We start from the raw sequence: 20,459 nt of genomic DNA, 5'->3' as shown, positions 1-20,459 counted from the left end.
GAAGAGATTTGCCATCGTATTGACCGTTAGATAGTTAACTTCCTAAAAAACAAAAACTTTGTGCTGTTTCAAATGTAGAAGCTAGATTCTTATCAAGTAACAAACTGGGTCAGAAAATTCAATAGAATTAAGAAAAATTGTATGACTTACTAATTAGAGTACATAAAAAAATCTGAACAACAGTTACGTAGACGAAAAAATACCGCAATGAAAAGTTCAAACCCGTGACTCATCTCGTTCAAACCATCAGTTAGTCACTCGTGGTCGCTGAGCCGCAACGTTCTTTTAAATATTATAAATAAATATTTGACTAGGAAATCGTTCGGTGATAACGTGTTATCGGCCACCAGATGACTATTAATATCGTGTAAATTTTGTATTAAAATGAGATTTAAATTGCCATACATCGATGGTGACTTTATAAGTTTCAGGCGTTTCAAGAGACATGGGTATGGATGTTTTTATTTTCTTTCGCAAAGCTGTGTATGTATAGCCTTATCTTCAGACTTGTCTCTAGATAATTCTTATCCTTTTTTTTTAGTTCCATGAATAACACAATGTGCTTTGTCAAATGCCGTAATGCATTCTATTGTTTAAAGATTTCTGTTGGCCGATTTTACACACCATTGACTTGTGCCATGTTTACTATTCACTTGTTCGAGTGTTATTTCTTTGACCGTTAGGGAGAATGTGTTTGTATCTAACCGACTTCAAAAATGAATTATGCTGTTTATTAGAATGTTTACCTGTTGTATGACATTTATATAATATTATATTTCTTTTCTTCTTAATAGAATTTGTCGTAAAATTTGGTTAGGATAAAAATAAGTGAATAATAAAACTCACTTATAAATTTCCATTAATGTCATTTTTCCATTTTTTCCCAACGTAACCAAAGTTTTAGGAACTTATATTTTATGAAATTCCTCGTTTTTAGTAATAATTAAGTTTACATACAAACTTGAAGTCCGGTATCAACATATGTGTATAATAATTTATAATGAAAGTTATATAGTATTTTTAGAACTTCTACGGGTCGGTATAAAATTAATTACTAAGAGGAAAACCCAGTGCCTACCTATTAATATCAGCCTACGCCTAATTATGACTAATTCCCTTGCTTGGAAGCAATACCAATTTAGCACTAAATCGTTTCTTAAATTATCATGCAAATGAAATAATTACTAAACCTAAATATTAGAAGCTACGGCTATTAATCATTTGTTATCATTCTGGATCAATGAGCTATTCCTTTCTTTCAACAAAAAGATAAACAGTAAAGATAAATGTTAAAAGATAATACAGTAGTCTATTAGTATATCTTTCTCTTTTTAGTATTCTAATTTACATTGTTTACATTAAATAATATAACTTTAAAATAATTTCGTATATATAACCATATATATATCGTGAATATTAGTATATATACATGTATGTATATACAACTCGTCTATTTCCTTGACTCAGATTTCCTATCTTATCGTCTTATCATATACATAATAGCATTCATTATATCTAATACACTCTAGCGTTGTGGTTTGTTTTGTGTGTGGACCTTTTACCCCTTGTCTCAGTTCCCAAATATCCTGTGATTATGTGAGTCTTCCATTAAAATCTCGTATAAATGTTAGTTATGAGTGATTTTAACAGAAAAATCAAATGTTTTGGTGACATGAACGGCTGTTTTGATATCTGTAGACGTCATACACATGATGAGATTTATAAAAAATGTGTCAGAGCTAAGACGATGGTTATAAAGAAATTTCATTCGGATAGGTGAGTTATAATTGTGCTGTTAGAATTCATATGTTTGTTTGTATATATGTTTGTTAAACAATAACTCCGAAACGTCTAAGGATGGATATTAGATAGGTATGAAAGTGTTTACGGCTTCAGTCTAATGTATGATTTAAATACTGTATATTTTAAAAATACATCAAATTATCAATGTTTTTTTTTGGTATCAATATAAACATATATTTTTTTATAATGATACCACAAAAATAATATTTTCTACTATTCTTATCTTATCAACAAGATATGCTAAAATGTAATTCCCTATACACAATTTATTCAGCCAACGAAACAAAAATTCTTGGCATAAGGTAACCTGACCGTGGTATGTATTTTTCGCCCCGAAACTTATGGTTGTATTGAGATAAAAAATTTTGCTACCTGTGTAAAACCGGTCCGCTTAATCAAAATTATCCTACCTAAGAATAATTCAATCCATTAACCCATTTGTGTCTAGAAATATTTTTTCTGTTTTAAAAATTATATTTTCACATAATATCTTCTTATAGATAGAATTGTATTATTTATTTAATACTTTTTTGTTACGCTATTTTGTCGTTCATATAAGAGCAGTCGTGGCCGAGCGGTTAAGGCGTCTGACTAGAAATCAGATTCCCTCTGGGAGCGTAGGTTCGAATCCTACCGACTGCGGAGTTCCTTTTTTTTTTAATGTTTTCTATTGTTTAGTTTTTTTTATTATTATGATGGCCATTACCTGATATGTCAATTTGTTTACCAACAAACTCTTCAAATCTTATAAATAAGGTATTCAACAATAATATAATAGTATATAAATAATTTTCGGACATATATATATATATATATATATATATATGTCTGTGTGTGTGTGTGTAAAGTATAAGGCATTATGTAAAGATGTCATATTTAATTTTTCTTCTAAAACCGACTGCAAGAAAATGTTTTCGCAATTCAGTATATTTTTTAGAACAATGTCTGTATCCTCTTTGGTAATGCTCGTTTATTGTTATAGTTTAAGTTTAAGAAGAGGCGCTGGCGTCAACGTTCAGGACGACAATGGGTACACACCGCTACACCATGCATGTCTTCAAGGCCACAAGTAAGTATAAAAATATTCTGCCTATATCTATATACTTATCAAATAATTTATTTCTCTACATCTTTTTTTTTCAAATATCCTTTTAATTGTAATATCTTTTTAGTTTAATAATTGTGCTATTGACCTTCGTATAAGGACCAATCTCAACCAAGTCTATAGTTATAGTATTGATAGTCATAAAATTGCTCATATTAATCCGATTCATATATATTTTCACATGTAATTCGCAGATTACGTCTTGTTGTTTCATTGTTCAAATCATTTTTTATTCCTTCATGATTTATTTACTTTGTATAATTATATATTATATTAGTAATATATTCAACAGTAAGTTGATATATTACTTACAAAAATATGTTAAGTTTGTTTGTCTGTTTGTTGATCGTACGTTCCTTCGCTGGACCTTAAGTATATCATTGTCGCGAAAACGTTAGCGTGTTTTAAAATACTACTAACGCCATCTTGTGAGTATAAGGAAATATGAGTTTATAGCGCCTTAACGGAGGAGTTTGCGACTAAAGTATGGGTTGTGTCTTGCGTTTTGTTTGCTCAATTGTAAACTGACTAAGAAATAATAAAAGTCAGTAATGTATTGTAATGTTAAATCTTATATATATAGAATATATTGACTTAAATTTTCTGCCAGCATTATAAAAGCCAGAGCAATTTTGAGAAAGTTTCAAAGAGAAAATAAGGATAGATCTGACTGACAGTAATTGAGGTATAAGTTGTTTATGATAGTGTATCGCTTCAGACACCTGAAATCAATAATAAAATTGTTACTTAAACATTACAAATATCACTAATAATATAGTGTATATATGTAGAGGCACATGACCTTTAAATAATATCGTACTTGCGTTTGTTTCCTGTCGCCTTACCATAAGTTTGTTCCTTCAACGAAATTCAGTTTAAAGAAATGTCCAAAAAAAAGAACTTTATTACTCTATCTGGACTTCTATTCTATGAAATAATTAATCAATTTCTAGTATTATGTAGAATAATAAAACTTGTTATAGAGAGATAGTAAGTCTGCTACTTAACGTGGGCGCGAATCCATGTGTAGTTGATAAGATGGGTGCGACCGCTCTCCATCTAGCCTCGTGGAAAGGGGACGCCGAGACCGTTGCCATGCTACTGGCTCATAACAATCCCAAGGTCGACGTCAACCAGCTGGTGAGTTCGTATACGAGGATTGATGAATACGATGACTATGATTCATACTATGAAAGCTTCAGCCTTTGTTTGATACAATAAAGCCTTCATTCTGTCCATAAAAGCACATTTTATATATAATAAGAGAACTTGATCCAAAAAATGCATCCGACACGTAATACAGCGTCAAATTTTTGATGTAACAATAATTTTATTAAAGTATGAAATGTTTAATAATATTATATCTGACTAATTAAGTATACACGAGCAATTGCTATCAGTGACGCTTTAAATGAAATCAATTTAAAATGACAAATGACTTGACTTTTACTTTATTATTTTCGACTTTTAGGTGATTTTTAAAGTATTTGGTCCATTTTATTCATTTTGTTAATTCATCTTAATCAAATGATATAATCATATAAAAGTTCATATGAAATTTTTCACAGTTTTAATTATTATAATCATCCCCTTCTCAGTATAACCATTTGTAAAGACAAAAAAAAAGTTTTTACCTCTGAGCTAGAGATCCTAACATATAAATCATTGTCAAATCCCATCACACATATCTGAGTCCATACCTAGAGCAACACCAGCATCTTTATTAAATATAATTTTCGTCAGTTAAACAAACCCATTTACTCTATCAATGTTATCACAAAACTATCCCTTAATTATGCAATTATTATTGTCCAAAATTAACATGTTATCTGTACAAAACACATAAATAAAACTAAGATTTTGAGTAATGTATTATATATAGACTCTGGACCAAGAGACAGCGCTCATAATGGCCGCACAGTATGGATTTGTCAGCGTGGTTGCCCAACTGATAGCCAAAGGCGCTGATGTTTCCATAAGGAACCTGAAGGGTGATAGCGCTTTGGATCTAGCAGCTCAGTATGGCAGGTTAGTTGTCAAGGGCGATACAGTTGTTTATAGAGTCAGAGTTGTTGATGGAGACCCAGTTGTTAATTGAGTCAAAGTTGTTGATAGAGACACAGTTGTTAATAGAGCCAGAGTTGTTGATAGATATACAGTTGTTAATGGAGTCAGAATTGTTGATAGAGACACCGTTGTTTATAGAATCAGAGGTGAATAGATTGATAAAATCATAGTGTTGGTAGTCGTTAACCTGTATGTGTGTCTGTTATACTTTGTTACGTTTGATATATTATATGTAGACAGCTCTGGATCTGTCTGACTGGAAAGTAAAGTCTCAGTTTAAAGAAAATGTAGATTTTTTCTAAAGAGATTCATACAATAGGCATAGTAATTTAACCTTGAATTAAAACATGAAACATGTATAGTTTTTGCGTTCATAACGTCAGTATATCTTAAAAGATAGCCTTATATATTCATTAATAATACCGTGTGCTTCAATAAATAACATTTAATTTTTAAGATATTTATTTAACTATATATACATACGAGTATATATTATATCCTTTAATGAAGATACAAAGTTTTAACCTCAACTTAGTCCCACGTTACTAGACTTCCGTATAAAACATGTCAAGTCTTAAGAAATTAAGTTAAACTTGCCAGTGAATTATCTTTCTTGTTTGTTCGTAAAATTAAATTTACTTTCGGAGGTCGGGAGGTGAGGTTCTTCGCTCTATGACGGTTCGAAGTTTATAAGCTCATTAAAGTTTCATATAAAAGGGTATAGTAATTTATATGATATTATATATAATATATATAATTACTAGATTGTCGACCGTCAAATATTTGATACAAGTGGAACCAGCGTTAGTACATCCATACAAATATCCTAATTGGAGGAATCACAAATTCTGCTCAACACCATTGCACAGAGCCAGCAAGAATGGGCACAAGTAAGTAGATATATATATAAGAACTAATAACTAAATATAATTTTAAACATCTATAATGTATTATAATTTAAAACAAAGGATTTAACTTTAATTTTTGTTACCACTGTCATTGTGGGTAGTTTTAACTAAATAAAAACCTATGACGTATTGTGAACACGTAACTATATTTTGTTGAATATTAATCTATGCTAATATAAAGGCGGGTACACATCATATTCATATTCATTCGTTCGTTATAACGCTCCAATCGACTTGAATTCATCACACATTGTATGATTACAGATTGTTTTGAATGGAATGAACGTTATTTAACATTCCGGTCTTATGACGCTCGCTATATTAATGAATCTTCAGTCATATGAGAAGATTAGATATATTAAAGATATTTCTAAAGACAGATAAAGTAATGCTTGATGATTTGTACTTGTAACTTATTCAGTACTAATTAAAATATCCCTATTGTTGGTTATAATTGATACGTTAAAAAGCTCTTAAGTATCTATCCTAATTCGTCTATGGGACAATGTTTTTTAGAAAATAAGATAAACAAAACATTTTTCAACGCAAAAAACTGCATATGGGAATAAAAACGTTATGAGAACAAAGGGTTTTCTGTAACCAGGGACGTGGTGCAAGTGCTTCTAAAGGCTGGAATTGATCCCAATATACGGACTAATTCTGGTACACCGCTGCACGAAGCGGCTTGTTTTGGCAAGGCGGCCGTAGTCGAAGTGCTTCTTAGGGCCGGAGCGGATCTTAAAGCTACTGACAGTAGAGATAAGACGGTCGAGGATCTATTAGCTGATTACTCCGAAGAAGTCACGAGACAAGTCAGATGGGCTATACAGGGTGAGTCATTTAATAAGTATAGATCGATATTTTTAGATATATGTAATTCATATAAAATTTAATATAAATATATATACTATAATATAATGAACATTCGCAGTACACAAAAATAAAGGAAGGAATTACGAGAGTGAAGACGACGTGCCACCGTTTCCGGTGGACTACAGCCCTACCAGCTACCACGCTCCCGTTATGTGAGTAACGTTATATACTCGTACAATACATTATATAAAATCATATACACATATCCGCTTGCGGTTTTGGTATATAAGATGTATGATAAAAGGTCTGCATTGTGAGCTTCTAACCTACTAACAGTGCACGCCATTTGAGTCTCCACGTTTAACTTTAAGTCGTCTTTAATTACTGCAAGATGTTCTGACGCCCGTTAATTGGAGTGCGGTTCTCAATTATGACACCACGTGCCTTTGATCCCGTCATAGCTATCTAAGGATATATTTTGCAGTTTTTTTTTATCCAAAGTAATGACGTGCGTGTTTTGGATTTTACCGCGATTAATATATCGTTTATATTATTGATGCTAGTAACACCCTGTATATAACCTAAGTGTACTAAAGGTGATTTGATTTAAAAAAAAGAATGCGTTTGAAATAACAAAATCGTAATATTTTTGTATGTTTCATACATTTTAACTATAATTTTTATGTCCCAAATCTAAAGATATAAAAAGTACAATCCAATAATAGATATGAATACTAAAAAAAAAGTATGGAATGATATTCCGTCAGAGAAATGCAAAACAAAAACTGTCAATGCGACGTCTCATTAAAATTTTCCGTTTCTTTGATTTTGTCTAGATGCGACCTGACCGTTTTTAGACAAAATCAAAGAAAGTTTTGTACGAGACGGGAAAAATACTCTCCTTTGAGGGCAAAAGACTCGGGATGAGTACGTTCAGATTAAATTGAAATGGCAGACTGTTTAATGTGTTTAAAGATGTTATGTTTGTATTATATAAACCAAGCTTACTGTACGACGGTTTAGTTAATATTGTGTAAATAATTTTAATTACAGGTTATATGACAATATTCGGGATAGAGTCGTGTCTTACGCTAATGTTGCCATTACTAATACATATGTCGATAAAAAATATAACACGTCTAACGCTTCTACTAAAAATATTGTAGGTCCAGGTCCTAATACACACGGTCATAGAATGCGTAGTTTCACTTATTCGAATCCACGTACAACAGAAAACGAGAGAGTCAGTCGTTTAGTTAAGCACAATCTCTTGAATAGCAACAAAACGTCAAAAGAAACGACCATTTACGAAAATCTGTACCAAGATCTGAGTTTACTCAAACCTCATTCGTCGCCGGAATCTGTAACAACGAAGAAGAGACCGAAACCGGCACCGAAACCGCAAATAACGAAAACATTGTTACAAAACTATCAGACTGATAAAGTCTACGAGAATTCTGATTATCTGAAATATAATAAGGACGTCAGTACAAATGACAATGCGATTTACGAAAGCATATCAGATGACGCCAAAGCTGTACTTAGTAATGAAAAAAATGAAGACGAATACTACGTAGATATCAATACATCATCAAAGAAATCAGTGATGAACACATTGAGCAACGATCCAACACAAGATTCTGCTATCAATTCGTATATAGACATGAGTGGTAACAAAGAATCCGCTCCTAAAGAGTCCGATGTTATATACATACCAATGCATCGGAAGGGCGATTTTGGCTGTAAATATAATAAGGAAAATCCATACTTCTCATTGTATAGTCTCAATGATGACTTGAATATTGATCATCCGTTTCAAGAAGGTAAACAGAAATTGGAACGTCTGCCGTGCTACTGTCGCAACGTCAAAGAATTAGCAGACATGCCAGAAGAAATATACTATAGCTGTGAGAATCTTCATATAGGTGAAGAAGAAATTGCCAATGTCAATAACAGTGATAGCATGAGAGATGATTTTAAAAAGAAATTTAACAAACTAACACAGCGCGTGACCAATTACATGTAGATAGATTAATGTATCGTATTTATGCTTGCGGTGGTGGTCCGAAAACTAACATGATGTCATTTGATTTTTGTTTATTTTTTTTTTGTCTATTTTAATTTATTTTTAGTTGCTTTATATGTTTTACAGGAAACACCCAGAGTTCCAGAAAGCAAATAATCTAAGTGATAGCGTAATAACACCATCTTCTTCCTTTCTCACTAAAAATCCACCCCAAAGTTTCGTTAAAAAGCTTGCCTCGAAATGCTTGGGTCTGAAAGCGAAATTTAACTCTGCTCCTAACATTTCTAATCCGGGATTGGAGTCTAACGTCGATGGGAAGTCAAAACATTCCGAAACAAAGAATAGCGCGACCGCATTGCATATAGGGAATAGTAAATTTTTTAAAATTTTGTCGAAAAAGGAGGAATCTGGTGACATAGATTGTACAGATGAGTTTGATACTATATCGCTAGATAGATTAGGTACATTAAATAGAGATTCTACAGTAAATAGAAGCAATAGAAGTTGTCCGGGTTTTAAGACTTCTCTGCCTAATATATCCGAAAATAATGAATTAGATGATTCCCACGAGTCGCTAACCGATAATGTGGTTAATTATAAGTCGGACTGTGATTACAATAAGAATAATGTACAATTAACGGAGGCCATAAATTACGATAGCAAGTATAAAGTTTTTGAACCAAGGACCAATAGTTACAGGAAATCAACAAACTCAAATGTGTCCTTAGAATCTGCAATTTTAGTTAACGAATGTTATGAATCATACGAATTTTCTCCTAAAAGTTCAACCGAATCGGTGTCGAAGGTAGAGAATAAAACAATTCCAAAACCGCCTCCAAGAACGGCTGTGTTATCTCCAGTAGATAACGAAGACGCAATTTACGAAAATATAAAACCAGCTAAAAGTATGAATCGACCCACACCGGCAGCTAGGACTCACATAACTCCCCAAAGCGATTTAGATAAAAGGTCTTTGTATGAGAATGTTTCGCTGAAGCCCGAAAGGAAGGCTCCGGAACCACCGAAAAGATCTTTCATACCTGCAAACATACCTTCAGATACAGCGAGCAGTGTCAACAGATCTAATAGTGTCAGTAGCTCGTCTACGTCCTCCACTGATTCTATGATAGACGAATCCAATCTAGAAGACATTTTGTTATCAGAAAAATCTAAATCCTTTAGACACGGTAAGAAAATATTAGTCCGCAGGGAATCAAGCAAAGCTAGCATAAATAGGACACAATCTAACGCGTCTGACTTTTCAGATGTAACTGAAATTAGTGCTCTTGAGAATGTTGATTGTAGCGGTGATGATAAATCAATTTATCTGTCAATGACAGGAACGTTGCCCAACCAGAGAACGGAAAAGACCAAAAAGAAAGTTCTTTTTAGGCATAAAACATTCACTAACATAGAAGTAGATAGAAATTCGATAATATCCCAGAATTTAACGAAACGAAATCCATCATTTGTCAAAGAAACGCTACCAAACTATCACATACGTGGTACCGGTCACTGCATATATAAAGCTCCAACCGTCGAAGAATTTATATATATTTTTAATCGAGACACTCTTTATAGTGACGTAGAGCCATTTACTAAATTACCAAACGATAAGCGGGAAAGTTACTTCGAGACAGCTATATGTTTTTGTAAACCACAACCTCCGAAGCATCATAGCAGTGCGGAAGATTTGTTAGACATTCCAGGCATTGAAAAAGATGATGATAAGGTTTTCATTGACACGGAGTCGCTTAGAAATAATGCAGAATATGTATCGTCGTCATTCCGATGCTTTTGCGATTCTGGAAATTGCTCTTTGCACGCCAATAGAGGAGAGAGACTGAAAAGAGAGTTCATTGTAAAATTTTCAGCCATCAAAAAGAGCTTGTCCACCCCCGATATAACTTTAGACATTTCTCCTTCTTCGACAACACCAAAACGTACCTTGGTTAAAAATAAATCTGTGCCATCAAATTTGGAAGATCCCTACGCTGTTGTTAATATTCAAGACGTCTTAAAAGATAAAAATGTTCATACAGATAGTCCCTCGTATCTACCAATGTCTGGCTATTCTTCCATGTCATCTACAGACAGACCCTATTCCATTAAAGATATATCCGAAGTAATTTCTTTAGGCACAAATTCCTTATCGACTGACACCAACAATTCTTTCACTGATGCTACCTCTATTCGTAAATCTTCATCATCAGAAAATTCTGGTCACTGGTCTCTGCATACATGCAATTCGAACGTAACAGTAGTATCGGACGCCTCTTTTAAAACGTGCTTCGAGGAATCGTCCGAGGAATCGGACGGTACTTTGCATTCAGACGAGGATACTTCAGACGCGGAGACTATAAAATCGGATGTCAGTACTACGAAACGGCCCTGGGTTGAGAGCGGTTCATTCAGATTCGATAGGCATTCCGATGACGTCATTAAAGAGGAAGATTCCGTAAAGTCCTCCAAATTTGAGAGCGGTATTAGCGTGTCTGGTTCCTCGTCTGATTGTGAAGCCGATAGCGCTTGTGTGCTTGCTTCGCTTGAGCGGATCGGGGTGGGGGGTGTTCGCAGTGGGGTGCGGCGGAGGTGGGAGGAGGGGGAGGGGGGCAGCGAAAATGACGCTCTCAGCGTATCCAGCGCTGCATCCAGCTGTGCACCCCATGTGTTACATCATGAATACAACAAGGTGTCGGTGAGTATACTAAGTTTAGTAAGTGATTCAACTGTTCACTGAATATCCGACAGAGATTTTAATAATTGTTTCCTTATGTTCAAAACATTTCAGCATTAAAAATATTTTATTTATAACAAATATAAAAATGAATTCATCACAGCGGATCCAAAGTTGTTTTGTGTAACACTTGTTAGTAGCACGTTACTAAATGTTTGTCACGTACCGAAACCCACCCATGACTGTCTGACCCGTCCGCGTCACGTTAACTAATAAAATTAACTCTGAATTACTTTCATTCGTCACGGAACGTTGTTTGAATACATATTTTATGGCAACGAATTAAACGACGTCTTATAGACCGTAGTTATTATCTCGTGAGAAATGTTACGAACACTACAATGACATCTGTTTCAAAACGGATGCTGTTTAACGCAAAAAAGATAAATATTTTTTCAATATAAATAGCTAGATTTCTTTATTTCCATATCATGTGTGGAAAGATAAATAAATTACATGTTCTCATTTCTATTATATATTTTTACTCGACATGTATATATATAAAGCATATTTTTACATATATAATATGAAATACATTAAGTAAATATGTAACTTAAATTATTGTAAATATAAAATTATAATATCAATTAAAATCTTGTTTAATATAAAATTAAAATGCGAGACGAGTACAAAAATCGTTGCACCATATCGGAAGTAACAGTATAGAATTAATCCCGTTATTACGAAGCATGGGCTAAATGTACCCGCGACTGAAAATATATTAACTTTATTAAAATAAAACTATCATTAATGAATATTTAGAAAAAATTACACATATATGTATTAATAATTTTATATATAAAATGTATGTTTAGAAACAAAAACAAAATAAAGTATTAATTGTAATATAATATGAATTTATTTGTTTTTCTTTGTATGTTATAATTTTAATGGTATATAATAGGTTGAAGTGTGCACGCTGTCAGCACATTATTTTCGTGTGTAACTAACAATGTACGGGCATGAATGTCTGAGGAGAAGAATTAGGAAGCCAGTAACGTCGCGTATACCGAAGCATGACTTCGTACGCGTTGCTGGGTGGGAAATACATATATAATATTGGACTTGTGTGTTATAAAATGTGTGTGTGTTTGTGTTTGTGTGTAGACGTGAATTAATGTAAGTTTTTTTTATATATATATATATATATTTATTGTTAGAAATATATTGTATTGTGTGAAACTTATTAAATATATATAAATTGATTGATAATAATGTAAAACGACACCTCAGGCGAGGCCTCGATTACCCAATACACAGCTTCACAACACCATACGTCTGAGCGGATGTTTATGTCACGGGATAATCAAATTTATCGATGAATATTCACAATTTTTAATTCATATTTCTATGTAATTATTTATTTTTAATACTCATATAAATTAAATTAAATATAAATTGACAAATTTTTGGTTAATTCAAAAATTTTGAATGTTTGAAATATAATAAAAATATATATATAAATTCAAAATTATCATTCTTTATCGATTATATGGGAATTATTAATAACAGGAAATTATGATAATATTCTATCATACTGGTATAAGACTAATCTCAAACTATCTGGGAATTATACTGAAATAGGATTTCATTGGCTGTTTGGCTGGCGGCCAGATGTATCGGGATTTCGGCATTCACATACATATATATAGATTTATATATAGTGGCCATATATAAGTATGCATTTCAAATTGTTCTCTTTAAATGATAGTATAACTTCAAACAGGATTTTTTAACCGGGCCGGTCCCAGCACCGGCCCGGTCTTCCGGTTACGCTGTAAAAGCCGCAGGGCTAAAAGTATTAAAACTTACAAAAAAAAAAGGATTACTTAAAATATAATCTAACATCTAAACTGACTGAGTACTAACGTTCGGTTTACAAATGGAAACGATGTATTCTATTATTCCAAGTATTCGAGTATTCGAGCTAAGTATTCCAGTATTCGAGCTAAGTATTCCAGTATTCTTAAGCCTGTTAGTACAAAATATAATTAGGTAATAAATAATATCAAAATATGATTATATATTAGTACAACGCGATGTTTGTTTTTGTGGAGCAAAACTAAATCCCATGGAATTCCTTAGTAATGTAATAATATATATTTAACACTGACGAGTCGCTGTTCGCTTTATATTACAGCATAGGATTCAGACAGAATTTGATTCATAAAAAATAACTACTAATTAATATACGATGTAAAACAATGGATATTTCTTCGTCTCATTTTTATATATTTTTTCTTTCTATCAATTAAATTACAAAAAATTTATTATAATTTCATTTAATATATTATTTTTGGTCATCAATACAACTGTATTTTCAATCGTCATTCAATACGAGCAGACTACATCGGACTATAGCTCCAGATGTTACGATCGTTCCGTTGCTAATGTGTTTATAGCTCGATCATTTTGCTTATATTTAGGTCAGTGGAACACTAATATACAATTGTACGAGACGATCACTACCCGGTTCCAGAGATTTAAAGTTTGACGTATAGCTACTAGAAATAATCTATAACTAATCGATTCATAGCTACGGATTTAGGAAACGTTACTTGTGATTCCGGTTATAAATCGGAATTACACGCTTAATTGAAATTTAAATATTATTTAGATGTACCAAATTTCATATCTACGATTTTTTAAAATAAATTCATATGATAGCTGGTAAATTTGTTTCGGTAACATCGGCGCCGCTTTGAAGAGCTTAACCAGAGCTGCGCACGCGCATCCGATTTATGTCAGACTTTGACGTAGTCGTAAACGTCCGCTAAAATAACGATTCGCGGAAACAATAAAAGTATACGAGTACTAAATTAGTGTATTATTATTCAATATTAGCAAAAGCGTTTTATTGTAATATTTTGTTGATTTTATATATTCGCTGATAAAATTATATCTAAGAGAAAAAAATATATATAATCAGATTTAATTCAGTACAACATTTTGCCCATACTTGTGCTAATAATGTTATAAAAATAAAAAATATATATTATATATACTATAACTCACAAAAAGTCCTCAAAGTAAACAACATAGCTTTAATGTTTATATATATATATATATATATATATATATATCGGAACTGACGCTTGGTGGCTGAGCCGGTCTGGAAGCTATATTCATTAATAAGTTCCATTAAATACCGGCACAGTTCAGCATGGAGCGTAATTAAGATTGATGAAAATTATTGAAGACAGTAAAGCTATGAGATGAGAGAGAAATTCGTTGGCGGTATCATGCCTAACAGGCTATTATGTAGAAAATTGTCCATTCAGTGACCGGCTGTGGACAATTTATACCGTCCTCAGGATGACATTAAATTACTTGAACTGCTTAGACCTATCCAATACGGTCTAGACAATGAGATGCAGCGGGGAATTCAATCTAACATAAAGTTGGTTCCCTTCCATGAAATAAGTTGGCTTTTATGTTCAATCAATGAAATTGCAGAGTTTATATCATATTTTATCGTATAGCTTATGAAAATAAGACTATCAAAAATACGTTTCATATCATCTATATCGCTCAATTGTCTTCAATATATTGACATTAAAATTATTTTCATGATCTAAAACGTTATTAAAATTTAAGGGGTTTATTCATCTTGTACCATTTAACCGTTCCGACCACAATGGTTCAAATTCACAATTACGCAATTGTAAGCACTTATCCCGCTTCGGTGACGACATCCAGATTTGCTTAAAATAGGCAAATTGTTTTATACGTTTTCCAGTAATTCTCTGTTAACATTCTTTTAATACTTTTTAGCTAATTTCACTTGTTAGTACTGTTAGTAACATACATGTAATGTTATATAATTCGTGTTGACCTAAATGTCATGGTTGGGTTTTTGGTAATTACGTCCTTACCACACTTCCCACATTTCATACATCTTCCACAGCCCACCCCTCCCAAGAAGCCTCCCCGAAGGAACTTGTCAGTGTCCCCTACTCACGTTAACTCCCCATCATCTGGATACAGCTATGAATTGAGGGCTCATGCGAGGAGTCAGGACGATTTGGACGAAATACAGGTGAGTCCTAGCCGGCTTCCTGTGGTAGGACTCACTGTTATCGACAAATTGATTTAATGCTTAGGACTTATGATTTATGTCATAATTCAATTGCAGGAGTTTACTATCTATTTTGTTGCAGGGTTCTAAACATTATCTTAAACACGGTAGATCTGTCGATCAGTACGTCGACAGCAAACTATCCTATTCAGAGTACGACGCAAACAATTCCCCGAGAGCCATACCAGTACCGAATCCTAGGACCAGCATCAAGAACCGCACTCAGCCCGTCGCTATAACTGCCATGTATGAAAATGTCGTCATAAAAGAACAGAATCCGAGGAGAAAGTTACGGAGGAATACTTTCGGACCGCAATACGAGAATTGCGAATTAAGAATGACTGATAAAAGGGTTAGAAAATATTCAAACCAAGAGAGATCTTCCATGGAGAGTCTGTTAGATGACCAGTCCATGGTCAGTCCGAGCGATTGTGAGCGGTATTGTGAGGGCGTTAAACGTGATATCCCCATGTCCCCGACCCATTACCAGCAACCCCCCACTCCCGACCACCCCCCGCCATCGGCTAAGCAGGCGGAGAATAGCATTCACGAGAGAATACGTCCTTTAAGTCAGGTTAGTCCGGACTGAAGACCCTAGATATAACGTACACTGCATGACCATTAAACAATACTTGTACACGCTAGTCATTGTTAACTGCCATTCACTTGACTAATTTTATACATTTTTGTCCATTCATTAATAGTCGTTATCCGATGTACTGTTGTGTAATATTCTTATAGCGGTTGAAAGTTTTAAATTTACGACAAAAAAAAAATCTTTTAATCCCTTGATGAGAACGAGGGTAGGAACATATTCCAACGAATGAAAAAATTTACAAAGAATTCATCGCACCTACGCTATTTTGCACGTGCATGCTAGACTGGCACATAGCTGTAACACGATCGTATTAAGTTTGTTTTTAAATATTTCAGCTTATAATGGAGGTTGTTGAAGAAATAAGAATTAGAAAGAAATCGCAGGGCGATGTTACTAGTTGATATATTATAGGCCTTCATATGTTAGGCGTATGTGATGTCCGTGTGGTGCTATCTTGAACAGTATGGCTTACAGATTACATTAAGTATTTTTATAATAAAAACTATTTAGTTGTAAGTATAGTTCGTACGTTAAGTAAAGGCATGTCCTTATATTCCAAACGATTTGTATTTAATCATTTGTTCGCATTTTTGAAATCTTCATGACAGTATATTTTTAGGTTACTGAAGTCAGACACTTTAATATAGATTTATTCTAATGTTGCGACTGTCTTGTCGCGTGTCTGCGATGGTCCTTATTTCTTAACGATTGATTACCAAATCGAGTATTAAAATTATTACCATTGTGACTTGATGTGACAGATATTTTTTAATAATATTATATTTAAGATTATTTTCTTGTATTATTTTTTCAAGTTTATTTCGTTTATATAATAAATATGTTTGTATTAATTTTGGTTTATGTATTGTTTTATTTTCTGTTACCCTCTTAGTTTTACGCCAATTTCCTTAAAAATGTATTATTTTTTTTTCATTAATTTAATATATTTTTTTTTATCATTTTTGTTCTTCCGAATATATAGAGGCTTAAGAACTATATGAATACTTGCTGCTAATTCGTTTCGCAGTTACAAAGATATATTTTTTTATTGTAAAATACGTAATTTCTTAACGAAAATTGCAAAGGATTATGCGTACTTAACATTAAACGCCTATTGAAATATGTGGAGCAAACTTATGTTTTAAGGTTTTAAAAGCTTTTTATTTTAAATACACTTAAGTTATTTATATTTACTTAAGTAATGCAACTTAAGAATTCAAATAAAAAGTATTCTAAATTTTGTTAAATTTCATAGTAATTTTTTTTTTAAATACGTTCGGATATAAAAAACGGGCGACAACAAGGAAAATAATTTAGTAATTGGTAAGTTTTTTCAAAGCAATCTTGTTTCTATATGCATACGCAATTATTTTTATGCTGAATATTGCAAATTATATCTCGTATGTATTAAAAATATTATCTGTGTCACGTATCTTACAATAGTATATAAGTATTATATAGGTGTATGGAGTTGAGATATATGTATTATCGTTCAGGAGTACAAGCGGCGGTCTATGCTCCGTGACAGTCAAACAGAGACTGAGTCTTGTTTGTTGCGCGTGTCGTCCGCGGTGTCCGTGGCTAGTGGCGCCACTGATCGCAGCACAGACTATGTAGAGGAATTCGTATGCGACGTGCCGTTCGCTGGTGAGTCATTTTATTATCTGTTTGATTTTTGTCTATGAAGGTATTAATGCAATTTTTATTATTTTTAAAGTTACAGTATTTTTTACACGCGTCAGTCATTACAGACGAATTTGACGGAATCAGTTCATGTGGAAAAATATAGTTGTTTAAACAAATTTCTTATTAGTCATAAAATCATGGGACAGACAAATATTTATAAGAAAAATCAGCGTCAGAACTAACAGCTCTCACGTTATATCTCAAATCTTTCATTAAACTTTGTTGATATTGACACTGACGTTATTAAAAACGAGAAAGCATTTACACGTAAAACCCTTTGTAAGCCACATAACATTGCAATATCATAAAAATCAAATCAAATATAATAAAAGTGCAAATGTAATACAGTGTAGTGGAAGGGCGTGAATTCCCAATTCTGGCGTATTTTCACTGTTTACTCCGCAAACACGGACTGCGTACTGCGAGCTGGTAGACTGTGAACAGAAAACATTCCCAACCGAAATTTCCACAGCCAAATATTTTATCAATATTTGACGAATTGACGGCCTTTTATATTCGTTACTCCATTTCTTTCCATGTTGCGTTATTTTTCTGTTTTAGCTATAGAATAATTAACTTCATGCTGTGTGAAATTCATTGCATTTTATTTCCAGCAGGGGCTTTTAGATTGTGTTATAACATATATAAAGGAACACACAAACGCACAAATATTTCTGGTTATATTTAATACTGACTAAGTTAAAGAAACTATTTCCTAACAACAGATATGCAACGATTGTACACGTGGCATTTGGGAAATGATTAGGACATTACTATTTATTATACATCGATTGCAATGAAATAATACTGTAATGTACTTTAGTGTAACCCACAAACAGACATACAAAAATTCTAACAATGTTTTTGGGTTCCATTTAATCGATAAAGATACTATAACATAATTATATCAAAGCTTTCCGTGTGTGCTCATTGAAATTAAACTAAGGTTTTGGGATAATACTAAGTGTAACGCGTCATCCTGTGATTACCGAGATCGTCGGTGTTATGTAACCAGTTATAAAATAGTAAAGAACGCGTGGTAGCGTAGCACCCGAAAAATTTAGTTTTCTTCCATCTTCATGAAGATATCGTTCAGATACAAATAAAATTTCGTTGTATTTGAATCTCCCGAACGGTTCGTTGACCGATCTTAGAAAAAAAGGTTTAAATCTCATCGCGAAACGATTACGTTTTTCATTGGCAATCATTTCAGTTAGGGTAATATTAAGATCTAGAGACGGGAATTCTTTTAGCCTTATTGAATAAATATATATACAGATTGGTATTATTAGGTATAAAGTAAAAAAAATATGTTTTGTATATACTATATAGTAAATCTTTATTTGGAAAATAAATAAATTGGTGACTAAAGTAAACATCTGATTTACGTTGTGTACTGACTGTGCTCGCGAAATCATGTGCGCGGAACGCCTGCTTTGTTATTTATTGATAAAGATACCAAAAAAAAAAAAAATTACTATCAAAATAAGTCCAGCCGTTTCACAGATTAGTCCTAAATCACGGCAAACCAAATTTATTAAAAAAAACTTTTTTTATATAGGTTACATTACCTACATGATTAAGATTATTTTTTTGAAAACAAATAATTTTTACTAATTGCTATAGATAATGAAGACGAGCGTAATCTTAGTAGATTTTTTTTATAATTTAGATGCTACTAAATTATTTTATAAGTTAAAATGTTATATAAGTTAGGATATTTTTTTTATTTTTGTTTAAGGAATACCTTTTTTTTATGGATGTTAATTCTACAGCATTAATGTTTGAGTACATTGGTATCAGTGATTGGTGCAATAAAATAATATATGTCTATTAGTCGCTTTAATATCACCGGTTAATAGTCCGCTATTAATTAAAGTTTTTCTGGTAGTTAATGAAGACTATGTATTTATAATAACGCAAAATTAAATGATTTAACATATATAAGAAAAAAAAATTAAAGATACCCAAGCATTAATATTAATTAATATTTTTGTTTGGACAAATTTATTCATAATGTCGAGACGGGTATGCTCTTATTATTTTAATGAATATATGTGTATAAATTTTTTTCTACTTTTTTTGGAGTAATTTATATTTTACTATAAGAAATTTAGAAATATACATACATGTATAATGTGGGAGAAACCGCGTTCTAAGATACGTAAACCATACTCCCAAACCACGTCCTCATAACTGCGATTTTACCGCACAAGATAATTGTCCTACGACCTCAAACCGTTGCATACACATATAACAAGATAATGCTTAAACCACATTAAATATATAAAAATTATCTCTTATCATAAATCAATTATTTGTTAGTTTTTAATAATTATCGATTTTGTTGAATTATCATCAGATACAATCAACTTATTTAGGTATATAAGGCCATGATATATTTTTTGTGTACTACAATTTACTTAATTCCTCTGTCAGTCGGGATTTCATGTATATATCAAAACATATTCAAATAAAGATATAACCCGTCTCGTTCCGTCGTCTGTAAAACTATGCAGATTGAGAAACGAAAAAGTTCGCATTTAATGCATAATATAATTTTATTTGTTTAGGGTTTTGATTCATTTACGAAGCCCGACAGCGACACTAACTCATTAACTTAACTAATATAAATAGT

At 32.5% G+C, this 20,459-nt stretch overlaps 1 protein-coding gene and 1 non-coding gene across 2 annotated transcripts in view; both read left to right on the top strand.

Annotated features, from left to right (window-relative positions):
- Window positions 1–20,459, top strand: part of LOC116774236 (uncharacterized) — a 53,841-nt gene that overhangs the window by 2,606 nt on the left and 30,776 nt on the right. The window contains exons 2-12 of the mRNA XM_061524825.1: window positions 2,792–2,872; window positions 3,892–4,048; window positions 4,791–4,936; window positions 5,740–5,865; window positions 6,488–6,714; window positions 6,815–6,903; window positions 8,391–8,398; window positions 8,849–11,420; window positions 15,367–15,498; window positions 15,620–16,111; window positions 17,632–17,782. Coding sequence (XP_061380809.1) covers window positions 2,792–2,872; window positions 3,892–4,048; window positions 4,791–4,936; window positions 5,740–5,865; window positions 6,488–6,714; window positions 6,815–6,903; window positions 8,391–8,398; window positions 8,849–11,420; window positions 15,367–15,498; window positions 15,620–16,111; window positions 17,632–17,782 — 4,181 coding nt within the window. The remainder of the gene's footprint in view (window positions 1–2,791; window positions 2,873–3,891; window positions 4,049–4,790; window positions 4,937–5,739; window positions 5,866–6,487; window positions 6,715–6,814; window positions 6,904–8,390; window positions 8,399–8,848; window positions 11,421–15,366; window positions 15,499–15,619; window positions 16,112–17,631; window positions 17,783–20,459) is intronic.
- Window positions 2,364–2,445, top strand: Trnas-aga (transfer RNA serine (anticodon AGA)). Its single transcript has one exon. It is a non-coding gene; the product is annotated as a tRNA-Ser (tRNA).

This window comes from Danaus plexippus, chromosome 26 (assembly GCF_018135715.1).
Source record: "Danaus plexippus chromosome 26, MEX_DaPlex, whole genome shotgun sequence".
Lineage (NCBI taxonomy): Eukaryota > Metazoa > Arthropoda > Insecta > Lepidoptera > Nymphalidae > Danaus > Danaus plexippus.
Note: the sequence above shows the minus strand (reverse complement) of the source record. Positions and strands in the feature narration are given on the sequence as shown.